Source organism: Apodemus sylvaticus, chromosome 23 (genome assembly GCF_947179515.1).
Source record: "Apodemus sylvaticus chromosome 23, mApoSyl1.1, whole genome shotgun sequence".
Classification (NCBI taxonomy): domain Eukaryota; kingdom Metazoa; phylum Chordata; class Mammalia; order Rodentia; family Muridae; genus Apodemus; species Apodemus sylvaticus.
This window is the reverse complement of record NC_067494.1, coordinates 29532493-29551682: the sequence shown is the minus strand read 5'-3', so window position 1 is coordinate 29551682 and position 19190 is coordinate 29532493. Positions and strand designations below refer to the sequence as shown.

Below are 19190 nucleotides of genomic sequence, written 5' to 3'. Positions count from 1 at the left end.
GCTTAGTCCATTTTTGTCATGGAGGGAAGCAATGGCAGCATAAAGGCACACTTGATGCTGGAGAGGTGGCTAGGAGATGTACATGTCGATCCACAGGCAGCAGAAGGTGACTGTGAGCCACACTGGGCATAGCTTGAGCATAGGAGACCTCAAAGCCTGCCCCCCACCGTGACACACTTCCTCCAACAAGGTCACACCTACTCCAACAAGGCAATATCTCCTAATAGTGCTACTCTCTATGCATTCAAATACATGAGTCTATGGGGCCGTAACATTTCAAACAGCCAGATATTTTTATTTTGTCCAACAGAAACCATAGATTAACATGTCACAGGCAATAACCACAGTGTGACCAGTTTTCATTACAGGAGTGGATTGACCCTCAGTTTTAGTTGTAGGAATAGAAGACATTCTTCTGACAATTCAAAGATGAAAACTACCAAGAAAATAAAACCCTGATTTTAATAATGTCATTTTATTAATTGATGTCTCATCATCAGTTATTTGATAGGGAATATACAATTTTAATTGGTAAACCATTGAAACATGATTTTTTTATATGTAAGAAAACTGGAAATTTAGAAAGCCTGAATAACAATGGAGCCATGCAAGGTAAATGTCTAATAATGGGAAATGTAGTTGTCCGAATCTGAAGGTAAATCTGTCCTGCAAATACAGAAGGCTCAACGTTCTGCAAGTTTTTTGAAAGCAGGAAATGCCCTAGTAAAACCAACTTATTGACTCCAGAGTTCAGTTTCTTTCAGCATGTGAGTTCATTAATTCATTCACTCACTCACTCAGTAACATTACCAAGAGCCTACATGGTACCAAAATGTAGAGCAGAATGCGAGGAAGCACCACGTTTGATCAAGCTTAGTTGAGACTAAGCAGACATGGCGGAGGTCCCCAAAGATCTCAGGCAATGTCACTTCATTATTTCCTCCTATAGACCTCCTGCTACTCACTTACCATCTGTTTCTCAAATCTTTCCCGGGGAATGTTTGGCTCTTCTCTTCCTAGAATGCTTTCACAGATGGGAGAGAGAAGGCGGAAGAGGAAGTGACCTAGACGACTCTACTCACCAGGAAAGCCAAGACTGGATTTGGGCTTTCTGATTTATAGACAAAAGATTTAGGACAAAATTAAATGCTTGTTCTTCTTCCCAAGGGACTATTTTGTGACTGTTCTGGGAAGACTGCTGAACTTTCAGAAAGAAGTTCAAGTTAAATTGATTGAACTGATAGAGATATGAAAGACTGCTCACTGAACACAGAGTTCACAATCAATGCTCATTACTCAACCAAGAAGCAGATGAGATTCCACAGACATCCTGTTTTTGGTGCAAGAATGTATTTTAATATAGAAGATGCTAGCCAAAAAAGATGTCCATAATTACATGAATCTACTCTGTCTTCAGGGGGAGGGGATAAGTCTAGGAGGGAGCAATGGTAACTTCTTCATTTAAAATTGTTTAAGATTTCTCTTTTAAATTAGCAAAAATTCTCTGTGGGGCACCAGATGGCCTGGAATCAAACGAGGGGCACTCATTATCCAGATTCAGATGAAAGACTTTTTAGAAGCTGCCTGATGTGAAATGTTTTTCACTAATGACATAAACCATTTATTCTCTCTAAAACTCCATCGGTGAGCTTTGCTGCGTGCATGCAGCTTTCTAACTTAAAATAAAGGTGTTTCAATGTTGTCCATCAAGATCATGAACTTTTCTAAATATGCTTATGAAATCAAAGAAGACTTGGATGTGAAATATTGGGTTTCTTAGCCTACTCCTGATTCCTGGAGAGCCCTGGGACTAAATGGACAAGTACTAAGGCTAAGTCGTGAACCCATGGTCTAAGATCAAACTCAGTGCATTGTTCAAACTCAGTGAACTCTAGAAAAATGGGTCATTTTTAAAGATGTCATAACACTCTTTAATTATATGTACTGGAACCTACATTGGACAAAAAAGCCAAGAGTAGGAGACTTGGGAAAAAACAAACTACATCTTTACATTAAATTTGCTTTCATCTCATATTCAATGTAAATAAAAACAATGACTAGAAATTACTAAGGCACATATAACCCTAAGCACTGCCACTAAACTTCAAACTAATGTTTGGGGCCTATGATAAGCAAATAATATAATTATTCTGCTGGTCTAAGGTCCTCAAGTCCTAAAGCAATCATGTTTGGGTCTGAATTCAGGAGTCACAGTCTGGTGCTGTCTCTATGACACGGCTTATCTGCAGGTGAATTGCAACAGACCTCAAGTGGATGCAGGGCTCTAGGAGTTCCAGCAGGTTCACATGCAGAGAAACTGCTGCAGGACCCTTTCTGCCAATCAACACATCCCACCACTCCTGGTGAGGAAGCCTTTATGAATACTTAACAGTACACAAACAAAGGTTACTCTGTTCACATATAACCTTCCCACAAATCTACCTGAGCTCTTACGATGACGGACTTACTTGTGGTTTTACATGCACTGTAGGTGACTTGCTTTGCAGCTGGATTCTCCGTGCTGACCATCATGCAATTGATCATAGCATAAGCATTCATATATTACCAGTTTAAACAATGTACATGTTGTTGCCTTCATCAGAATGTAAAAGACTACAAAAGAGGCCAAGCTGGAACCGCTGTGAAAGCCATGACATTTATTGAAGGGGAAACATATGTTTGCAAATCACAATGATGCATACATCATATGGTTCACAGCAATGTCCCAATTATGCTCTTCCCAGACTTGCCACATACAGTCCCTCCATAGAAAAGAAAGAAAGAAAGAAAGAAAGAAAGAAAGAAAGAAAGAAAGAAAGAAAGAAAGAAAGAAAGAAAGAAAGAAAGAAAGAAAGAAAGAAAGGAAGGAAGGAAGGAAGGAAGGAAGGAAGGAAGGAAGGAAGGAAGAAAGAAAGAAAGAAAGAAAGAAAGAAAGAAAGAAAGAAAGAAAGAAAGAAAGAAAGAAAGAGGGAAAAAGGTTATTTTGTCATTATGTTTACAAATCCAGATGGTAGTTTTTCAGTCAGAAAGTCTGCTTGATCCCTTATCTCAACTTGTCACGAGCTCTTCGCAGGTCTAAGGACCCTTTCACAGCGCTAGCATATCAGATACCCAGCACATCAGATAGTTATAGTATGATTCATAACAGTAGTAAAATAACTGTTTTAAAGTAGCAACCAAGGCAATTTTATGGTTGGGGGCCATCACAACATTAAAATAAGCCTGCATTAAAGGGTCACAGCATTAGGAAGGCTGAGAACCACTGACGGAGAAGAACATGTTGACATCTCAGCCCCTCCACAAACCTCTGTATAGGGACAACTTTTCAGTGGAAGATTTGAATAACCCAGCTTGCATCTCATCACATGTTCAGCCAATGAAGCAGCAACTGCAAAAAACCGCAGTCTGTCTGACGTCCATCTTATTTAATATGCCACCTTGCTTTTGAGACTTAATACAGCATTTCATTTTTGGAATAAGAAAAAAAAGCCACCTAATAAAAGATATTACACAGTCTATATCTATGAAAACGTTCAGTTTAAACAGAATATTCTAGAAACCAGAGCCTAATGTTCAGAAGTTCATGAATTGCATTTTGGCCCAATGGAAGAAATTTGAGGAAAACTGTAAAAAGAAAAAAAAAAACTTTTTTTTAACAAGAATCAATAAGATGAAACTTTATTTCTAGAACTTAAACAGATTTTAAAAAGAAAATATCTATTTTGATAAGTAAAAAAAGGGAAAAGAAGGTTGATCATTTTACTAAGCTACCTGCCTTTTTCGCCCCCTTTGCAAGTAAGTGATAGAAATTTCTAAACTTTTGCTTTTTGATTGTGCAAGGAAGTTACTGGATTTTATCGCATTAGAACATAATAAAGCCAAAGCAGTAGAGGATTTTAAAATTAAGAATCTGATACTGTAGAGAATCTGATGTAAGAATATGTAATTAATGGTAAGACTCACTATAAGAGTGAAATCAGAATATTCTAGAAACCAAAGCCTAATGTGGTTTTGCTCTGAGCAATCTGTGGCTTAGCAAAGAGTCTATGTATGCACGCCTGTGGTTCTATTCTGTGTTATTAGCTTATCTCATGGATGAATTTTCCAATCCTTGGCACTTGGTTGGGACCAAGACTTGTCCATTGGAGACTGGGTCTTCGTTTCATTTTTGTGTCCCAGGCTCCAATACTCCATTTTATTCTCTTGGATCCTTGAAAGTGTGTGGAATAGCTCATCAGCCTGGACAAGTAACTTTTGCACCAACTTAGATATTCCCCATGGTAGATATGAATGAAGCATTCCCCCACATTTTGTTTTCTTCAACTCAAGAGACCCATTCGCAATACTCAATGATTAAAAATATTCAGACATGATGGAGTCAGTTCTGAGGCAGGGGTCCCTGCTCACTGGTATGATGCTTTCTTTTCACAGCTTAGAAAAGGGCTGACTGAGTCCTTGTCATCTGCATCATTGCTTGGCCAGATTCATTGCAGATGCAGATGCGGTGACAAGGGAAGTCACTTGCGCTCTTACCTTGTGCAATACAGGGCCATACACATCTACCCCACTCACTCTCTGAATGTATATATCTGATGTTATGGAAGAAGGAACACTAAGAAAATATCTACATGTGTGCCATATGACAACTTTTCCAGATAAGAAACGTGCTGGTCTTTATAAATATGATCACTTTTTTGTTGGGGGTGTCAGGGGGTTGTGGGGATAGGGGTGTTGTTGTTGTTGTTGTTGGTGGTGGTGGTGGTGGTGGTGGTGGTGGTGTGTGTGTGTGTGTGTGTGTGTGTGTGTAGGCCAGAAGACAACCTCAGATGTTGTCCCTCAGATGCCATCCACCTTAGGTGTGTGAAAGAAAGACAGGGTCTCTCATCAAGTAGACCAGGCTAGCTCCAGGGATCCAACTATCCTCACCTTCGTAGCACTGGATTACAAGTACTTGCCACTGTGTTATTCTTTATAAATGAAGATTCTTGGGTCTAATTTAGCCCTGTGTGCTTGCCAGGACAGCATCTCCCTGGCTGAGCCACCTCCCTAGCCTATTGTAGTTAAGCCAAATTCTCTTCATTCAGCTGCTAATCATTCACTGAACTCCTATTGTGACCCGCACAAGGTAGCTTTTCTGAGCTCAAAAGAAAGCAAAAGTCCCTATTTACTGGACAGCCAGCGGCAGGACGTGTCAATATATGCTTGAATTCTCTAGTTAGTCTTAAAGTAATCTCTTCCACATAAGAGGAAATGAATAAGTAACTGAAATTCAGGAAGGGAGTTGGGGAGAGACAGGGAGCGCCTGCTAATGCATTGCCTAAGCCAAAGACTGAGAATAGATATAAGCTGGAGACCACTTAAGCCTCTTAAGAAGTAGAGGAGTTACTTATTTTTGCCATTTCTGGATGAGAGAAAAGAAGCTTTAAGTTTCGGAATTATTGCAATGATTCCTCAAGCTGTACTCCAGCTTGGGTACCTAGCAGCGTCACCACAGGAAAACAGTCCTGAGGTAGTTCTAGGATGTCAGCTGCAATCTGTATAATTTCAAAGGAAAAACTTAATGCTCATTGTCTTCCTTCAGATAAAATTATCAACCACGTTGCAAACTTTTCTAAGAAATTGCTTGATCTGAACTGAGAAACTATATTGTAGCCAAAAGTTCAGGGTGTTTTTTTTCCTGAGATTTCTGGCTTTATTCTCCCTTAAATTGCTATTTTTCTATGTCTAGAAATCTATCTGTCCCCTTCCTCCATTATTGTGTGAATGTGTGTGTGTGTATGTGTGTGATTTTGTATGTGTGTGTGTGTCTGTGTGTGTGTCTATGTGTGTGCACGTGGAGGCCAGAGATGTCCTCTGCAAGCAGACCTTGATTTGGTTTCTTTGTTTTCATTGTTTCGACACAGGTCTCTCACTGGCCTATAACTCACCAAATAGACTAGGCAGCTTTCTAGCAATCCATGGGACCTTGCTCTCTCTTCCTCCCCACTGTGGACAATCTACCTGCATGTCACCACACCTGGCTTTTTTATGTGGGGTCTGGGGTTCAAACACTGGTCTCTAGGCTTGCATGGTACAAACTTGACCAACTAAGCTATCTCCATAGACCCACCCTCCTGTTTGATTTGCTTACTGAGACAGACTCTGATTACATAACCTAGGCTAGCCTTGAACTTGGAATTCTTCTGGGATTATGAATGTGTACCACCATACTGGGCAAAGCAACATTTTGCAGAAGTGAATATCTTCATACACTCCTTTTTTTTTGCTATTATTTTCTAAACCTCTCAACATTATAAACTAATGTCACTTGACTTAATTTTCTGGAAACTATGAATCTTTGACATGATCAAGATTTGCGTCTTTCTGTTATCTTTTCATCATCACATTTAGATATTAAGGAAATCACCAGTGCTTAGATAAATGGGGGAAACAAAAAAAAAACACAATGAGAAATTGACTCTTGAAGATAAGTCCCTATAGATGCAATTCAAGGTCAGAACTCCTGTGATGTCTTCTCACTTCATGTGGATTCAGTACAAAGGAGTTACCAAACTTCTTTTCATTGCTTCTCTTCCCGAGTTTTATTCTTCTAGCTTTACCTAAGACATCTTTCTGAGCCACTGGCTATTCCACTATCCTAAATTGTGACTCCTAACTTAGGCGGATTATTGTTAATTTCAAATTCTAATAGTGGCATAGAGACAAGATTTAGATTTAGCCAAATAATTGAAGTCCGACATCATTCAAATTGAAAATAAAGCTTGAAAGTACCCAAAGGCCCTTTTTGGTTGCAGAAGATTTTATTCTATTGCCTCTGGGGAAAATAATAGATTTTTTTCAGAAATTGGGTCCTTGCTAGCCACAGTTCAACAAATGCATACAAATGCACATCTGCGAAATAAATCTGCCACAGATGTGGCACCTGGAAATGAGGTCTCAACCAGGAAGCCATTTATTATCACAATAAATCATATCAGTAATCTATGCAGACACCCACACCTTTTTTTAAAAATCTAACAGGTATTTTACAGATCAGCTTATTTGCAAAGGTGACGAGCACTTGATTGTACCTCATAAGGGACAACTCACATATGCTCTTAGAACTTAATTTCCTTACATTTGTATTTAAGCCTAAAAAAGGCTTTGCACAGTGCCTAAATTCATCTCTGAAGGCAGCTCAAGTGGTTAAACTTTAGATTTGAAAGAGAAAAAAAAAGTTTCATGCCATGAGTGCCTCTGGAGATGTAATCCCTTCTTAATTGTCTACCTATTTCTAGAGACAAAGTGAATATCAATCTCTTGCCTTTAAGAGTTTCCTGTTCATGAACATAATTATACTGAGGCAAGCTTGTGTCTTTGCTGTACTTCTGCGTGGTGAAAGGATGGTTCCACAGTAAAATACAGCTGAGGGTCTCTCCAGACTTGCCAGCCTCAGATGCTTGTTAACATTGTTAAAATCGCCGGGAGCCTTTCCTCAACGAAGTTTAGACCCCATCATCATGGTTGTATTTTCTTAGCAGAAAAGTAGACTACCAACACCCAGAGAAAATAATGATGAAAAAGAAAAATATAACACTCCAGGTTTCCTTTCCCTTTCCTACCCCTTTCCTTTTATTTTCTGTGCATACAGATGTGCAGACAAGGCTCCTTTTGCTCACGGCCTTGGACCACGGCCCTGCCCACCTCCTGGTATCAGAAACATGTTGAGGGGGTATGGGATGGGAGGAGGCAACTTGGGAAGTTGGGCAAGAGCAAAGAAGACTATAAACAGCTGACATGTATCAGGACATGGTACTTCTGATGTAGCAGTCATCCCTCCACCAAATTACATCTAAAAAGTCAGAAAATAATTTCTTCCTTAAACTGTCAGTTATGGTTATACTTCTATGTGAAATCACTATATAAAGTACCTAAAGTAAGAGTTCCTTCACCAAACTAGTTTACATAGAATTATATGGAATAGTGTAACTTAGTGAAAACAAGGCCTTATAAAGTAAAATAACATGTATGTTAAGAGAAAAAATGAAAGATACTTTTCTCGAGATAGAGGCTAATTTGAAAGCTATACAATTAAGTAGCTATTGTAAGAAACCTGCTTTTATGTAGTATACTCGAAATTAGTAAATTCCCCATGAGTCTTAGTCAATCCTATCTATGAGGATGGAAATTTCAAAGAGCAAAGGAGAGAAATTCCAAGAGATGTATCGGACTTCTTCCCACATGCAGTGTCCATTGAAAAGCACGTTCAATATATTTCCAAAGGCGGTCGTCACTGCCTTACTCCTGACTACAAGTGAATTACTCGGCTTACTAAGTTGATAATTCCAGAATTTTCCGAGCAAAAAGTTAAGCTCATGAGTGCTTGCAGAGTCACCATCCAGTTCCCTTTGTGAAAGAAGGTTCTAAATACGCCCCTGTCCAGTCTTCAGCACCGCATCAGTCCGCCACGGGCTCTCAAAAATGATATTTAGCGGTTCTGTGATGACTTCGGCCAATTCATTAAGTACTCTAGGATGCCAGCCATTGGGACCTGTGGATTTGAACATATCTGGGTTACTGAGGATATGTTTTACCCCTTCTTCCCCAAGTCCAGCTCGGATGACTGCTCCTGTCTTCAAACCAGGCTTGCACCTTTCTGGTTACCATGCAGACTTTTGAGAAACATCTTTTAGCACCTCTTCTTTTTATGAATTCACTCTCTCCTTTAAGCTAATAACGGAAGAACAACACATTATATTTTCTTAAGCCTTTGGTTTACTTTTAAATGGTCTCCTTTTTCTCCTCCCCTCTGTGTGTCCCTTGTAAGAAAAGGAAAATGAAAATCTCACATCTACCTTATAGTAGTTCAGATTTCTCAAGTGCATGATTCAATAACGCATTAGTAACTTTTAATAACAGAGCCTTAGTCAACATTGTTCAAAAAGGCTCCAAATATAAATGGCTGCCTATCTCACGTGCAAACGCAACTTTTTAATTCAACTTGTAACTGTAGGCACTAGTGTTAATTCCGAATGCATCTTCCAAAATAAGGATGATTCACAATCATCTTTAGTCATTATCATTTGTATTCATAAACAATGATTTCTTCTGCAAGGCATTTCAGAACTGTAAGCTAGACGGAGACAAATAAGGATTTCTGTGAAAGCAGTAGCAGAGCAAAATACTTTAGCTGTGCAGTCATTGGTGTCCAGGGACTCCGGTTTACATTGCATTAATCATCTCTAAGGTCTTACAGGTGCTGATAGTTTTAACCCCTTTATTGTCACACTGACTTCTCTGAAACTGAAAGGCAGGCACAGATGACAGGTTTGTGCCCATCTGTTATATGCTGAGAATCCCCTGACAGGCTCCGGATGGACAAAGAGGAACAGGAAGGAAGGAGCGGTTAAAGAGACAAAGACACCCGACACTTGTCTCTCTCTGGTTTTCCTGTTTCTTGGATCCAACATGGGGTTTGGGGTTGTTGGTCTGTTTGTTTGCCTTGTGTTTAATGTTATTAGAAATAGTTCTTTGGGGGAAAGGTTAAATGTGTGCTTATTTTGCTTTGTTTCCTCCTCTATCTCAGTTCACCCTTAAACTGAGGTTTATTCTTTGAAATGTAACAAGTCCGCTCGAACGCAAATCATTTTGCAGATTCCACAAAGCCTCTTTTAAAGAATGAGTCTACACATCTCTCTAAGATCTCTCAGATCTTTCTCCCCCTTGCTCTTACAATGGCTGCCTGCTGACTGTAACTCATAGCTAATATGCCATTAACTATTAGCGCAGGAAACACTATAATCAGGCAATCTAAGCGGGTAGGAAGCATTCCTGGCCAAGCTCAATCATTTTCCTTCCCAGAGAGAAAACTATTTATAGTCCTCTGGTTTGGTATTTGGCTCTCACTTAAGAAACCTTACTAATAATTAATATATTCAAAAAGTCACCTTTAAAACAATCTAACTTAATTCAATGCCTCTGTTAAAAGCACTTCCTGTTACCATCTGTGATCAAGCAATGTTTAATCTGTCTGGACAGGCAGAGTTGTTGGGATGCTCTGGAGCGGTATAGGGGCATATGGTGAAGTCCTGAAGAGGAGAGATTAGTGAAACACACAGAAGTTAAAATTGCTTCATTTTTTTTAATGCTGTCGTATACAAATAAATTACAGGGTATTAACAACAACTATCATATTTACTGTGTTGCACAAGGTAACTAGCTGTTAGTATTAGGAAGAAAGCAAGCTGTCAGAGCCTCAAGTTAGAATGTAAGCAGTCATGAGGAGAAAGGAAGACCTGGCTGAGAAAGGAAACGTTCATCATACACCTACCCGGGGGCGAGGCAGAACTCAGAATGAAGTCAGCTGAATGGCCTTCATGCCCTCGCATGCTCCACAGTCACGTGGAGAGGGTCAAACCTGTAGACAGTTTATCGTGCTTCAGATACTGACACCCTCCACATTAAACTCGTCTGGAGACTAGAAGCGTGAACTCACTTCACAAATCTAACCCCAATCCAACAACCTCCAACATCTCTCCTGTTCTTGGTTCCACAGAGCAAAGCAAATTCATCCAACAAGCCCAGTCTTGCCGTTCGCTCTTTCTCATTCCCAAGGGAAGGGGGTAGGAGGCAGACAAACGGGCTTTCCACAACTGGGGCATGAAGAGTTGCAAGTTGGGAGAGCTGTAGTAATTAGAAGAGCCAGTGTTGCCTCACGACCTGGGAAATGTTAAGATTCTCCCTGTTACTGATGCTGTCTGGGCCGATAGACACTAATATCCTGCAGCCTCGTCCTCACAGGTCCCGCTCAAGTGGAATAAACACTAGTAGACTCAGAATCTTGACAAGCTAAGCAAAAGATTAAGACCTCACTCGGCAGGTGGATTTCTGAGTTCGAGGCCAGCTTGGTCTACAGAGTGAGTTCCAGGACAGCCAGGGCTATATAGTGAAACCCTGTCTCAAAAAACAAAACAAACAAACAAACTAGAACAAAACCAAACCAAGACCTCTTAGAGTCAAACATGCATTCAGGGGGTATAGCTCTCTCTTTCTTTTTTTTTTTTAATAGCACATTTTCCCCTAAATTACCTGGCATTCTGATACAAGACAAATGGGTCACTTTTCACTCCAGCAAGGAAAGTATCAATATAGTCACAATCGTTTAGGACTTCTTCCTTGGTAGTGAGCAAGTGGACCTAACAGGCCAGAAGGTGAGATGAAGATGTATCTCCACGGTGGGTGGAGAGCTCACCTAACATTTAAGAGGTCTAGCCTTCTATTTTCAGTACAAGAAGGGTTGAGATCGGGGAGGGGCAGGAGGAGAGGGGGAGGAAAAATGAAAAGAAGACCCATGAAAGTAATAGTGTACCTGGTGGCCTCTCAAACGTCTTCAAATCCAATCTTGGGATGAATGAGTACTACATTGGTCTCAGGCCTTAAAACAGCTGGAGCTTTCTTGTGTTTAAGGACCAGATGTGCCGAAAGATTAAAAGAATGGCACGAAGTCAAGTGGGGTGGCACACGCCTGTCCTCCCAGCTCTCAAAATTGGACAGAGGACATTCGGAAGATCAAGGCCATCCTCAGTTACATTGTGAGCTGGAGACCAGACTGGCTACAACAGACCTTATCTCAGAGAATGGGGGAGACATCGAGAGAGAGGGGAAGGGAGGGAGGGAAGGAGGGAGAGAGGGAGGGAAGAAGAGAGGGATGGGGAAAGAGGAATATTAAGTTTCCTGATGGGCATGGTTTCATACATCCATATTCTCAGTATTTGGAAAACAGATGCAGACTAATTTCTATAAAATGGAGACTTGACCCCAACCATAAAATCATTTTGTTGTTACTTCATAACTGTAATTTTGCTACAGTTATGAATCATAATGTAATATCTGATATATAGGATATCTGGTATGTAATCCCTTTGGGGTTAAGAACCCCTGTTCTAAGCAAAGTCCTGGCTTTCCCAGTCCAGTAATAACAGGAGATATGGCATGGTTGAATATCAAAACCTTAGCTTTAGTAGGTCATGAAGCTTTAAAAAAAAATGTCACCAACTACCTAAGGTTTTCCAACTTTGGTTGTCTCCTTTTATCATGTAGGAGACAGTATCAAATTCCTTATAAGTTTTTCTGGGAGACAGCTGCCACCCCTGTTCACTCCCCAGTATGTGGAAAGTACAGGGATACTTAATTGTTCAGGAGGACCACTTTTTTTGTACTTGAAAAACTAAACATGGAGACTGTGTGACTTTGGATTTGCATTTGTGGTTGTTCTTTTGAGTAATGCCAACGTGGAAAGCTCTGGTTGCCTGTAATAAGGGGAAGAACCACAAGCTCAAAAGAACAACAGACGTGAAGCTGCCTACAAATCAGAATAATCAATTGGGGAAAGTAAGATCTCAAGAAATCTGGATTTATAAGTGGATTTATAAGTTCTTTGTGGTTTGGACTGTGACTCCTGCCCTCTCCCCTAAACCTCCTTTCTCAGATTAGGGTTATAGCATTGGTAGAGATTGCCAGAACTCTCTATAGTATATCATCCTGACATATAAATTCTCATCAAAATAAGCTCTTCTTAGGTAATTTTAATCTAGAAAGTTACTTTCCTTCACCTGTACAGAAAAAAAGTGTCATGGCTCACTAAGCTCCTATGGGTCCTGATGGTCATTTTTAGTTTTTCCCTTCAACCTGCTGCTTGAGAAATGCTCAGACTCACCTCTGGCCCCAACAGGAAAGAAGAAGTGATTTAATACTGTACAAAGAACTGATATATAAAACATCTTTACCTGTCTTCTATTTTAGGGAGACTTACAGAATAGACTTCCTTAGTCTATTCTATAGACTAGAATAATGCCTTCTTTTCCTTTAGAAACAAATATGTAAAATGTCCTCTTTCAAATGAAGAACAGGTCTTGTTGATTATCCAATCTGTCTCCATCCCTGTTGATTTAATGTTCCCTTTCTGGAGCAAATTAAGTAGATTAGCAGGAACAGCCTCTCCATGCCTCCTCTGGACACGCATGCATTTCTAATCTTCACTTCCCGACTTATCTACAGCTTTTCAGCAAATGCAAACTCTCCTAGAGAGGCTGCCGAGGAATTTTCCTACATGCTTATTATTCATAAAATTCTCAGAAACACACTCGGAGGTTAAAAAAGCAAAAACATCTTTGTCTATGTTATCCTCGGGGCATTAACTGATGTTATAATTTTTCCAACTGAACAGTTATGTAAATTCACAACTTAAAAAGCTGCTTTGCAGACCTCATCCCCGAGCACTCTGACTGAGAGGACTTCCCACACACAGAAGAAACACCCAAAGGCCTGTGGCCAGCCAGGGACAGCCAGTACTGCAGGAGCTTCTAGAGGCCTGGAGTCAGAGCCTCATCTGAGCTCCACCATCAGCAACAAAGGCTCAGGAATGTAACTTCGGGGGAGATTCAGCCTGGAGCTTTCAGTTGATCTGTAATAATTAACAGCCAGTCAGAACAGGAACCCAAGGTTAGGTCATCTCTCTTTTCAGAGCTTTAATAGTACGGCTGAGAATGTGAAAAGGAAGTGAGTTCAGAAGAGACAAGGAGCTTAGCCACAGTTCCAGACAGTGGTGGGGGGACAGTAGGGGTAGGGGATGGGGGGAGAAGGGATCCCATGGTGTTGACCCAAGGTGATAAGGACTGCTGAGATCAAGATTGATAATGGGAGTGGTGGGGGATGGAGAAGAGGTTCTAGAGGGAAACTGGGTCACACCTCAGGAAGACTCAAGAGACAAATGACCAGAAGAGCGCTGAGACTGGCACACCCGAGGTCAGGAGAGAGACAGCTCATGAGTGAGGCTCTGCTTCCTTCTGTAGCAGAGGCAGGCCAAGGCTGGCTGCAGGAAAGGCAGTTGGGGTAAGAACTCGAAGGAGATTGTCACAAGACTGAAGTCCATCCTCCCAGACCACTTCAGTGGGGACACTGGTCTCTTATAAGAAAGCTAGTCAGGTGGGATGGCACAGTGCCAGGGCTTTTGGAGTTTCTCTCCACACTGTGATGCCACACCTCCAAACACCATCCAAAACATGATCAAAGCCCTAGCCTGTGAGTACGACACCAAAGACTGGAAATTCCAGGATGCACGGTTTCGAGTGGTTGGCCCTCTAGTGAAGTCTTTTGAAACCCAATTACTTGGTGACTCCAATAAAAGCTGCTGGTGATGTTGGTCTCTATGCAGTGCTCTGGGCCCCTCACCCTCTTACTCCTCTTTACCTATCCCTGTCTCATTTTCTTACTTGTAGTAACTTCATGTCATCTGTTACTATTAATTAACAATCTTTGAAATCACAGTTAGCATTAGTGTCTGTTTTCTCTTACTCCACTGATCACAAATATATTTGTCACAACGGTAAGTACCTAGCACATACTAGGAGAGCTATTATCCACTGCTCCACAATAGTAAATACACTATTACTATTTACTGGGGGAAATTTCCCTACAGCAGGCACCGCGTCAAAAATGTGTATTTGCATATAATCTCTCCTGCTCGCCCCACATCAACTTGATAGTGAGCCAGAACCTAATCAATGAATAAAGAAGCTGAGGCTTTGGGGTACAGATACTGCTCTGGGAAAGCTGCTAATCTACGGCAGAACAGTTCTGCCCCATGGCAAGGTCCACCTTACCAAATGACATACATTCAGGGCATTCAAGTTTGCCACCCATAGTTAGTTGAGAAGCATCCCTAAAGCGGAAGCTCAACGGGAAACTGGGTGTTCTATAGTTGGAACTTATCACAGATCTGCGTTGAACTCATTGGAGTTTTAAGGTAGGCCTGAAACCCCATTTCCTGGTGAACTCATATGAAGGAGCGAGGAAGTAGAGACATACTAAAAAGAAGACCACATGAAGGGAGAAGCAGGGATAGGAATGGACCACGATAAATCCACCATAAATTCAGAGAGCCTAAAATGGCCATCAGGTCCAGAAGAGCAAGGAAGGATACTCCCTTCTGAGTCTTTAGAGGGATCCAGGCTCCTGGCACCATGACCTTTTACTGCAGGCCTCTAGAAGCAGGACGGAAAGGTTCTCTGTCACTTTAAGCCACCAGCTAGTGATAGCTGTTACCTCATCCTTAGGGGATAAATGGAGAGGACCTTTCACCAATAGACATGATTTGTAAAGTGATGTTAGGGTTGTAACTGCTTTGTTGTTTTTAGAAGCATATGCAAATGTGATTTTTACTGAACAGGAATTTTATTTTCATACAGAATATATAATGTGATGCAAAACGCCTATTTTGTTTTTCCACCACTATATATATATAAAACTTTGACCTCTTCCTATTCTACACTTGATATAAACTGCTTGAATTATGTAAATCACATTTATAAGACAACATTAAGGACTGTAATATATATATATACATATATATACATATAATATATATCACATGGTAATACATCTCATTAAAGAAAAAACACTAGGAACTATCAAGAGACAGTTTTCTAGATTTTGCCTTTTGTCATTAACAATAAATATTGTCTTTGTTTCTCTTGAAGTATGGGGTTCAGGGGCTAGAGAGATGAGTCAGGAGTTAAGAGCAGTGGATCCATCAGTGTCCTATAGCCACACGGCTGCTCACAATTGCCTGTGACTCCAGCGCCATGGAATCTGACACCCTCTTCAGGGTTCTGCGCACACACACACACACACACACACACACACCAGTGCAATGGAATCTGACACCCTTTTCAGGATTCTGCACAAACACACACCACACACACACACACACACACACACCAGAGCAATGGAATCTGACACCCTCTTTAGGATTCTGCACACACACACACACACACACACACACACACACCCCAGCGCCATGGAATCTGACACCCTCTCCAGGATGCTGCACATACACACACACACACACACACACACACATACATGCACACATGCACGCACACATACATGCTTGATCTAACACACACACACTTGTTCTGATACATACACACATATATGCTCATTCTCACACAATCACATACCCTCCCATACACACACATATAAAATTTTTAAATTTCTTTTTGAAAGAAAAGGAAAATACTGGATTCAATACTATTTCAAGTAGTCTTCTAAATCCCCCACCGTGGATACTTCTGGCTCACCCACAGTAGCTCCCTCCAGTGAGAATGGCACTACATGGAAAACAACGTTCAGTAAGAACAACAGACAGCACCGTTGTCTGCCAGGGACACAGGTCCGTCCACATTTCCAGTGCCCACAGAAGAGTGCCACATACTTCCACGCTGTCATTCAGAACTCAGAAAAACAAAACAAGTACACCCAAGCTGAGATTACGTGAAATCGTTATTAATTCTATTGCTTCAACGAGGCTCTAATGATGGAGAATGGTTTCTTAGGGATTGTGGCAGTGTGGAGGTCAGGGGTAAAGTACGGAGACAGACTAGCATTCATGAGGCAGCATTTGTGCCCACCATTTCTCTGCCAACAGTGCACACATCTACACATGGCATTCTTGTGACATCATATCTCAAAGCCTCCTGGAGGGAAGCCTCGGGGGTCTCCAGACCACACTTTGAGACCCCCTGTGCTGCTTCATTCCTAGACACCAAGACCAGAGGGATCACAAACACAACAAGTCTCAGACCAAGTCCTGAGTCTGGAATAGTTTATCCTTTCACAAGACAGCACCTCCTGAACAATCACCGCACACCCTTCTAGCCTCCCTCCCACGTGGCTTAGTCCCACGTGACCTGGGACCTTCCTGTCTTGAAGGTGAACTGACCTTTCCTGTCTGGTGAGAGGATTTGCAAAGATGGCTGCTCTGCTCACAAACGCCTGCCTCTCTTGGGGGGTGGGGGTGGGGGCTTAGCTTGCCAGCTTTGAAAGTAGCAAGCACTTTTGAAGTGACTCGGGCATTTCTGAACACAGGCAGCCTCCGTTATCAAAATTACCCATGCTCTCCTACCACCAGACTCAGCCCCCCTCAACCCCCCAAATACTGAAGCGTGACCTCTGATAGGCCTTGACCTCACCTGCCAAATTGAAATGGGCAGGGAAGCAAGGCAAGTGTCATAATCCTCTTTAGCAATTCCATCCCGGGCATATTTGCATGTTTAGTGGCAGCCTGAGGCCAGCACTGGGGGCGGGGGCATCGTTTTCCACTGCTCTCTTTGTCTCTGATTTTTGGCAGGGCAAAGGAGACCCTTCAGACAATAGCATGCTCTCATGGACTAGCAGCCTGGGCCTGTAATAGAGCAGCGGGTACAAAGTCAACGGAACCACCCTCAAAGGGCTGACCTCACCTAAATGAACTTTGAGGAGGTGTGAATGGACACCTGCAACAGCCAAAGATGTAAATCAGGCCGTCTTTCATCAAGCCCCAGAGGTCTCACCCGTGCACACTTTCAGCTAAGACAGTGATGGTACCCAAAAGAAGTGGGAGCAGAAGGTGAAATGGGCAGCTTCTCCGATAGCTCAAGTCCCTGTGCGCTCACAGTGGGCGCCACACAGAGCATGCGCGGAGATGTTCTGATGTGAACGCGGAAGCAGAGCAGATAGAGGACCGGGAACAGTGTGCTTCAATGGCCAATCAACTTCTAGGTAGTTCTAGAACCATCTTATCCTTTCCTTACAGAGCAGTTGTGAGACCCCCCTGGTGGGGGAGGGGGGAGTCTGGATACAACCTGTCACTTCCTAGATGAATGGTCTGCGTCCAGCCATCCAACCTCAGCACTCTTTCGGCTTACTCTGTCACCTAGGAACACCACTGTGTGCACACATCTTTGCGGGGCTGCGGCAAGTTTCGTCCAGAACAATATCTACCATCATGTAATCGTCTTCCCTATACAGAAACATGCAATTATGCATTTTTGTTCAATCACTAAGGAATGTAAACTCACCCTTAAGGAATAATTGATTCCCAGGCACATCTTCCGAACAGAACCGTAATGAGCGCTCAGCAACATTATTGAGTTAGTCACCCACAAACGTTATTAAAATAGATCATGAGTGATGCGCATGCTTAAAGCACTGTTTAGCCATTAACTTTTAAAAATTTTCATTTAGCTTTGTGAAGCATGCCCTATAGAACATATCTGTCACAGACATAGTCCTCAGCTTGTTGAAGCAGAAAGATCTCTTTAATTGTTTTAAAAACATAGACTTTCCCTCCAGGTACACGGGTGTATGCACATGCGCACATACGCACATTATAACACAATATATGTATTTCCCCCCTATGGTCTTTTTTATTGAGAAAAAAAATATTGTTTTAGAACTGACCAGGGATTCATGAACTTCAAATACATTTATGTAAAACATGATGTTTATGGAGCACGTTGGTACCAAACAGGTTTGAGATCTCTTATATTAACTTAAGCCTCTGCTGCCTTTACATTGGGAACACTTTCCTAGTAGAATGGAATCATTATCCACTAAAAATGGGTTCTTAAAAAAGAAATGCAGATTTTTCTAAATTAGCAAAAAGGTTAGATAAATGAAAGCCATGTCCCAGAATTTTAACCTCAAATATGACATGAGTGGTCTCTCTCTACTTGTACAGGATAGTATATATCAGACAGGAGCGTTCTACACTGATACTTGAAGGAGCTAACATTTTTCTTTTAATACAGAGTGGTTGGCTTGATCCCACCCATTCTTCCCCAGCGGGGTCTGGAAATATCATTGTTTGCCCCTTCAGTAATCTGCCCCACTGCAGCAAAGACATTAAATAGAGCTGCCGGTAATCCCTGATCAGCCCTTTGGAAACAGATTCCAGACATGAAATAGAAAGTCCCGGCATCTCCTTGAACCAGGGAAATGTCCCCAAACAAAAACACAGCCCAGAAGGCTGGATACATTTCAGAAAATTTACAGTAGGATGAAAGGATTTTAGAACCTCCCTTGTCTGTGTATCACAGGATCCAACCCTGAGCATTGGCTTTTGTTTATCAGAAATGTACATTCGTGTACATGTGTGTGTGTGTGTGTGTATGTGTGTGTGTGCTCACATGCATACACACCCCTGCTGTGATCACATGTATTAACACTTTGTTTCTATGTTTTTCATTCCTGTTGAAACTAAATATAAAGTAACCTTTCTCATGAAAGAAGCTGTTTTTATATCTTCAGACATGATGTGCGAAATCATGCTACTTAACACTACATTACATTTGCAGATCATGCAAGTTAAATAAAGACACCTTGCAGGCTTC

The 19190-nt window shown here is 41.5% G+C and overlaps 1 protein-coding gene across 1 annotated transcript in view; it reads right to left on the bottom strand.

Annotated features, from left to right (window-relative positions):
- Positions 1 to 2635: 2635 nt before the first annotated feature.
- Samd5 (sterile alpha motif domain containing 5) overlaps positions 2636 to 19190 on the bottom strand; it is a 55178-nt gene continuing 38623 nt past the window's right edge. Inside the window, exon 2 of the mRNA XM_052169820.1 lies at positions 2636 to 8530. Coding sequence (XP_052025780.1) covers positions 8468 to 8530 — 63 coding nt within the window. The 3' untranslated portion in view covers positions 2636 to 8467. The remainder of the gene's footprint in view (positions 8531 to 19190) is intronic.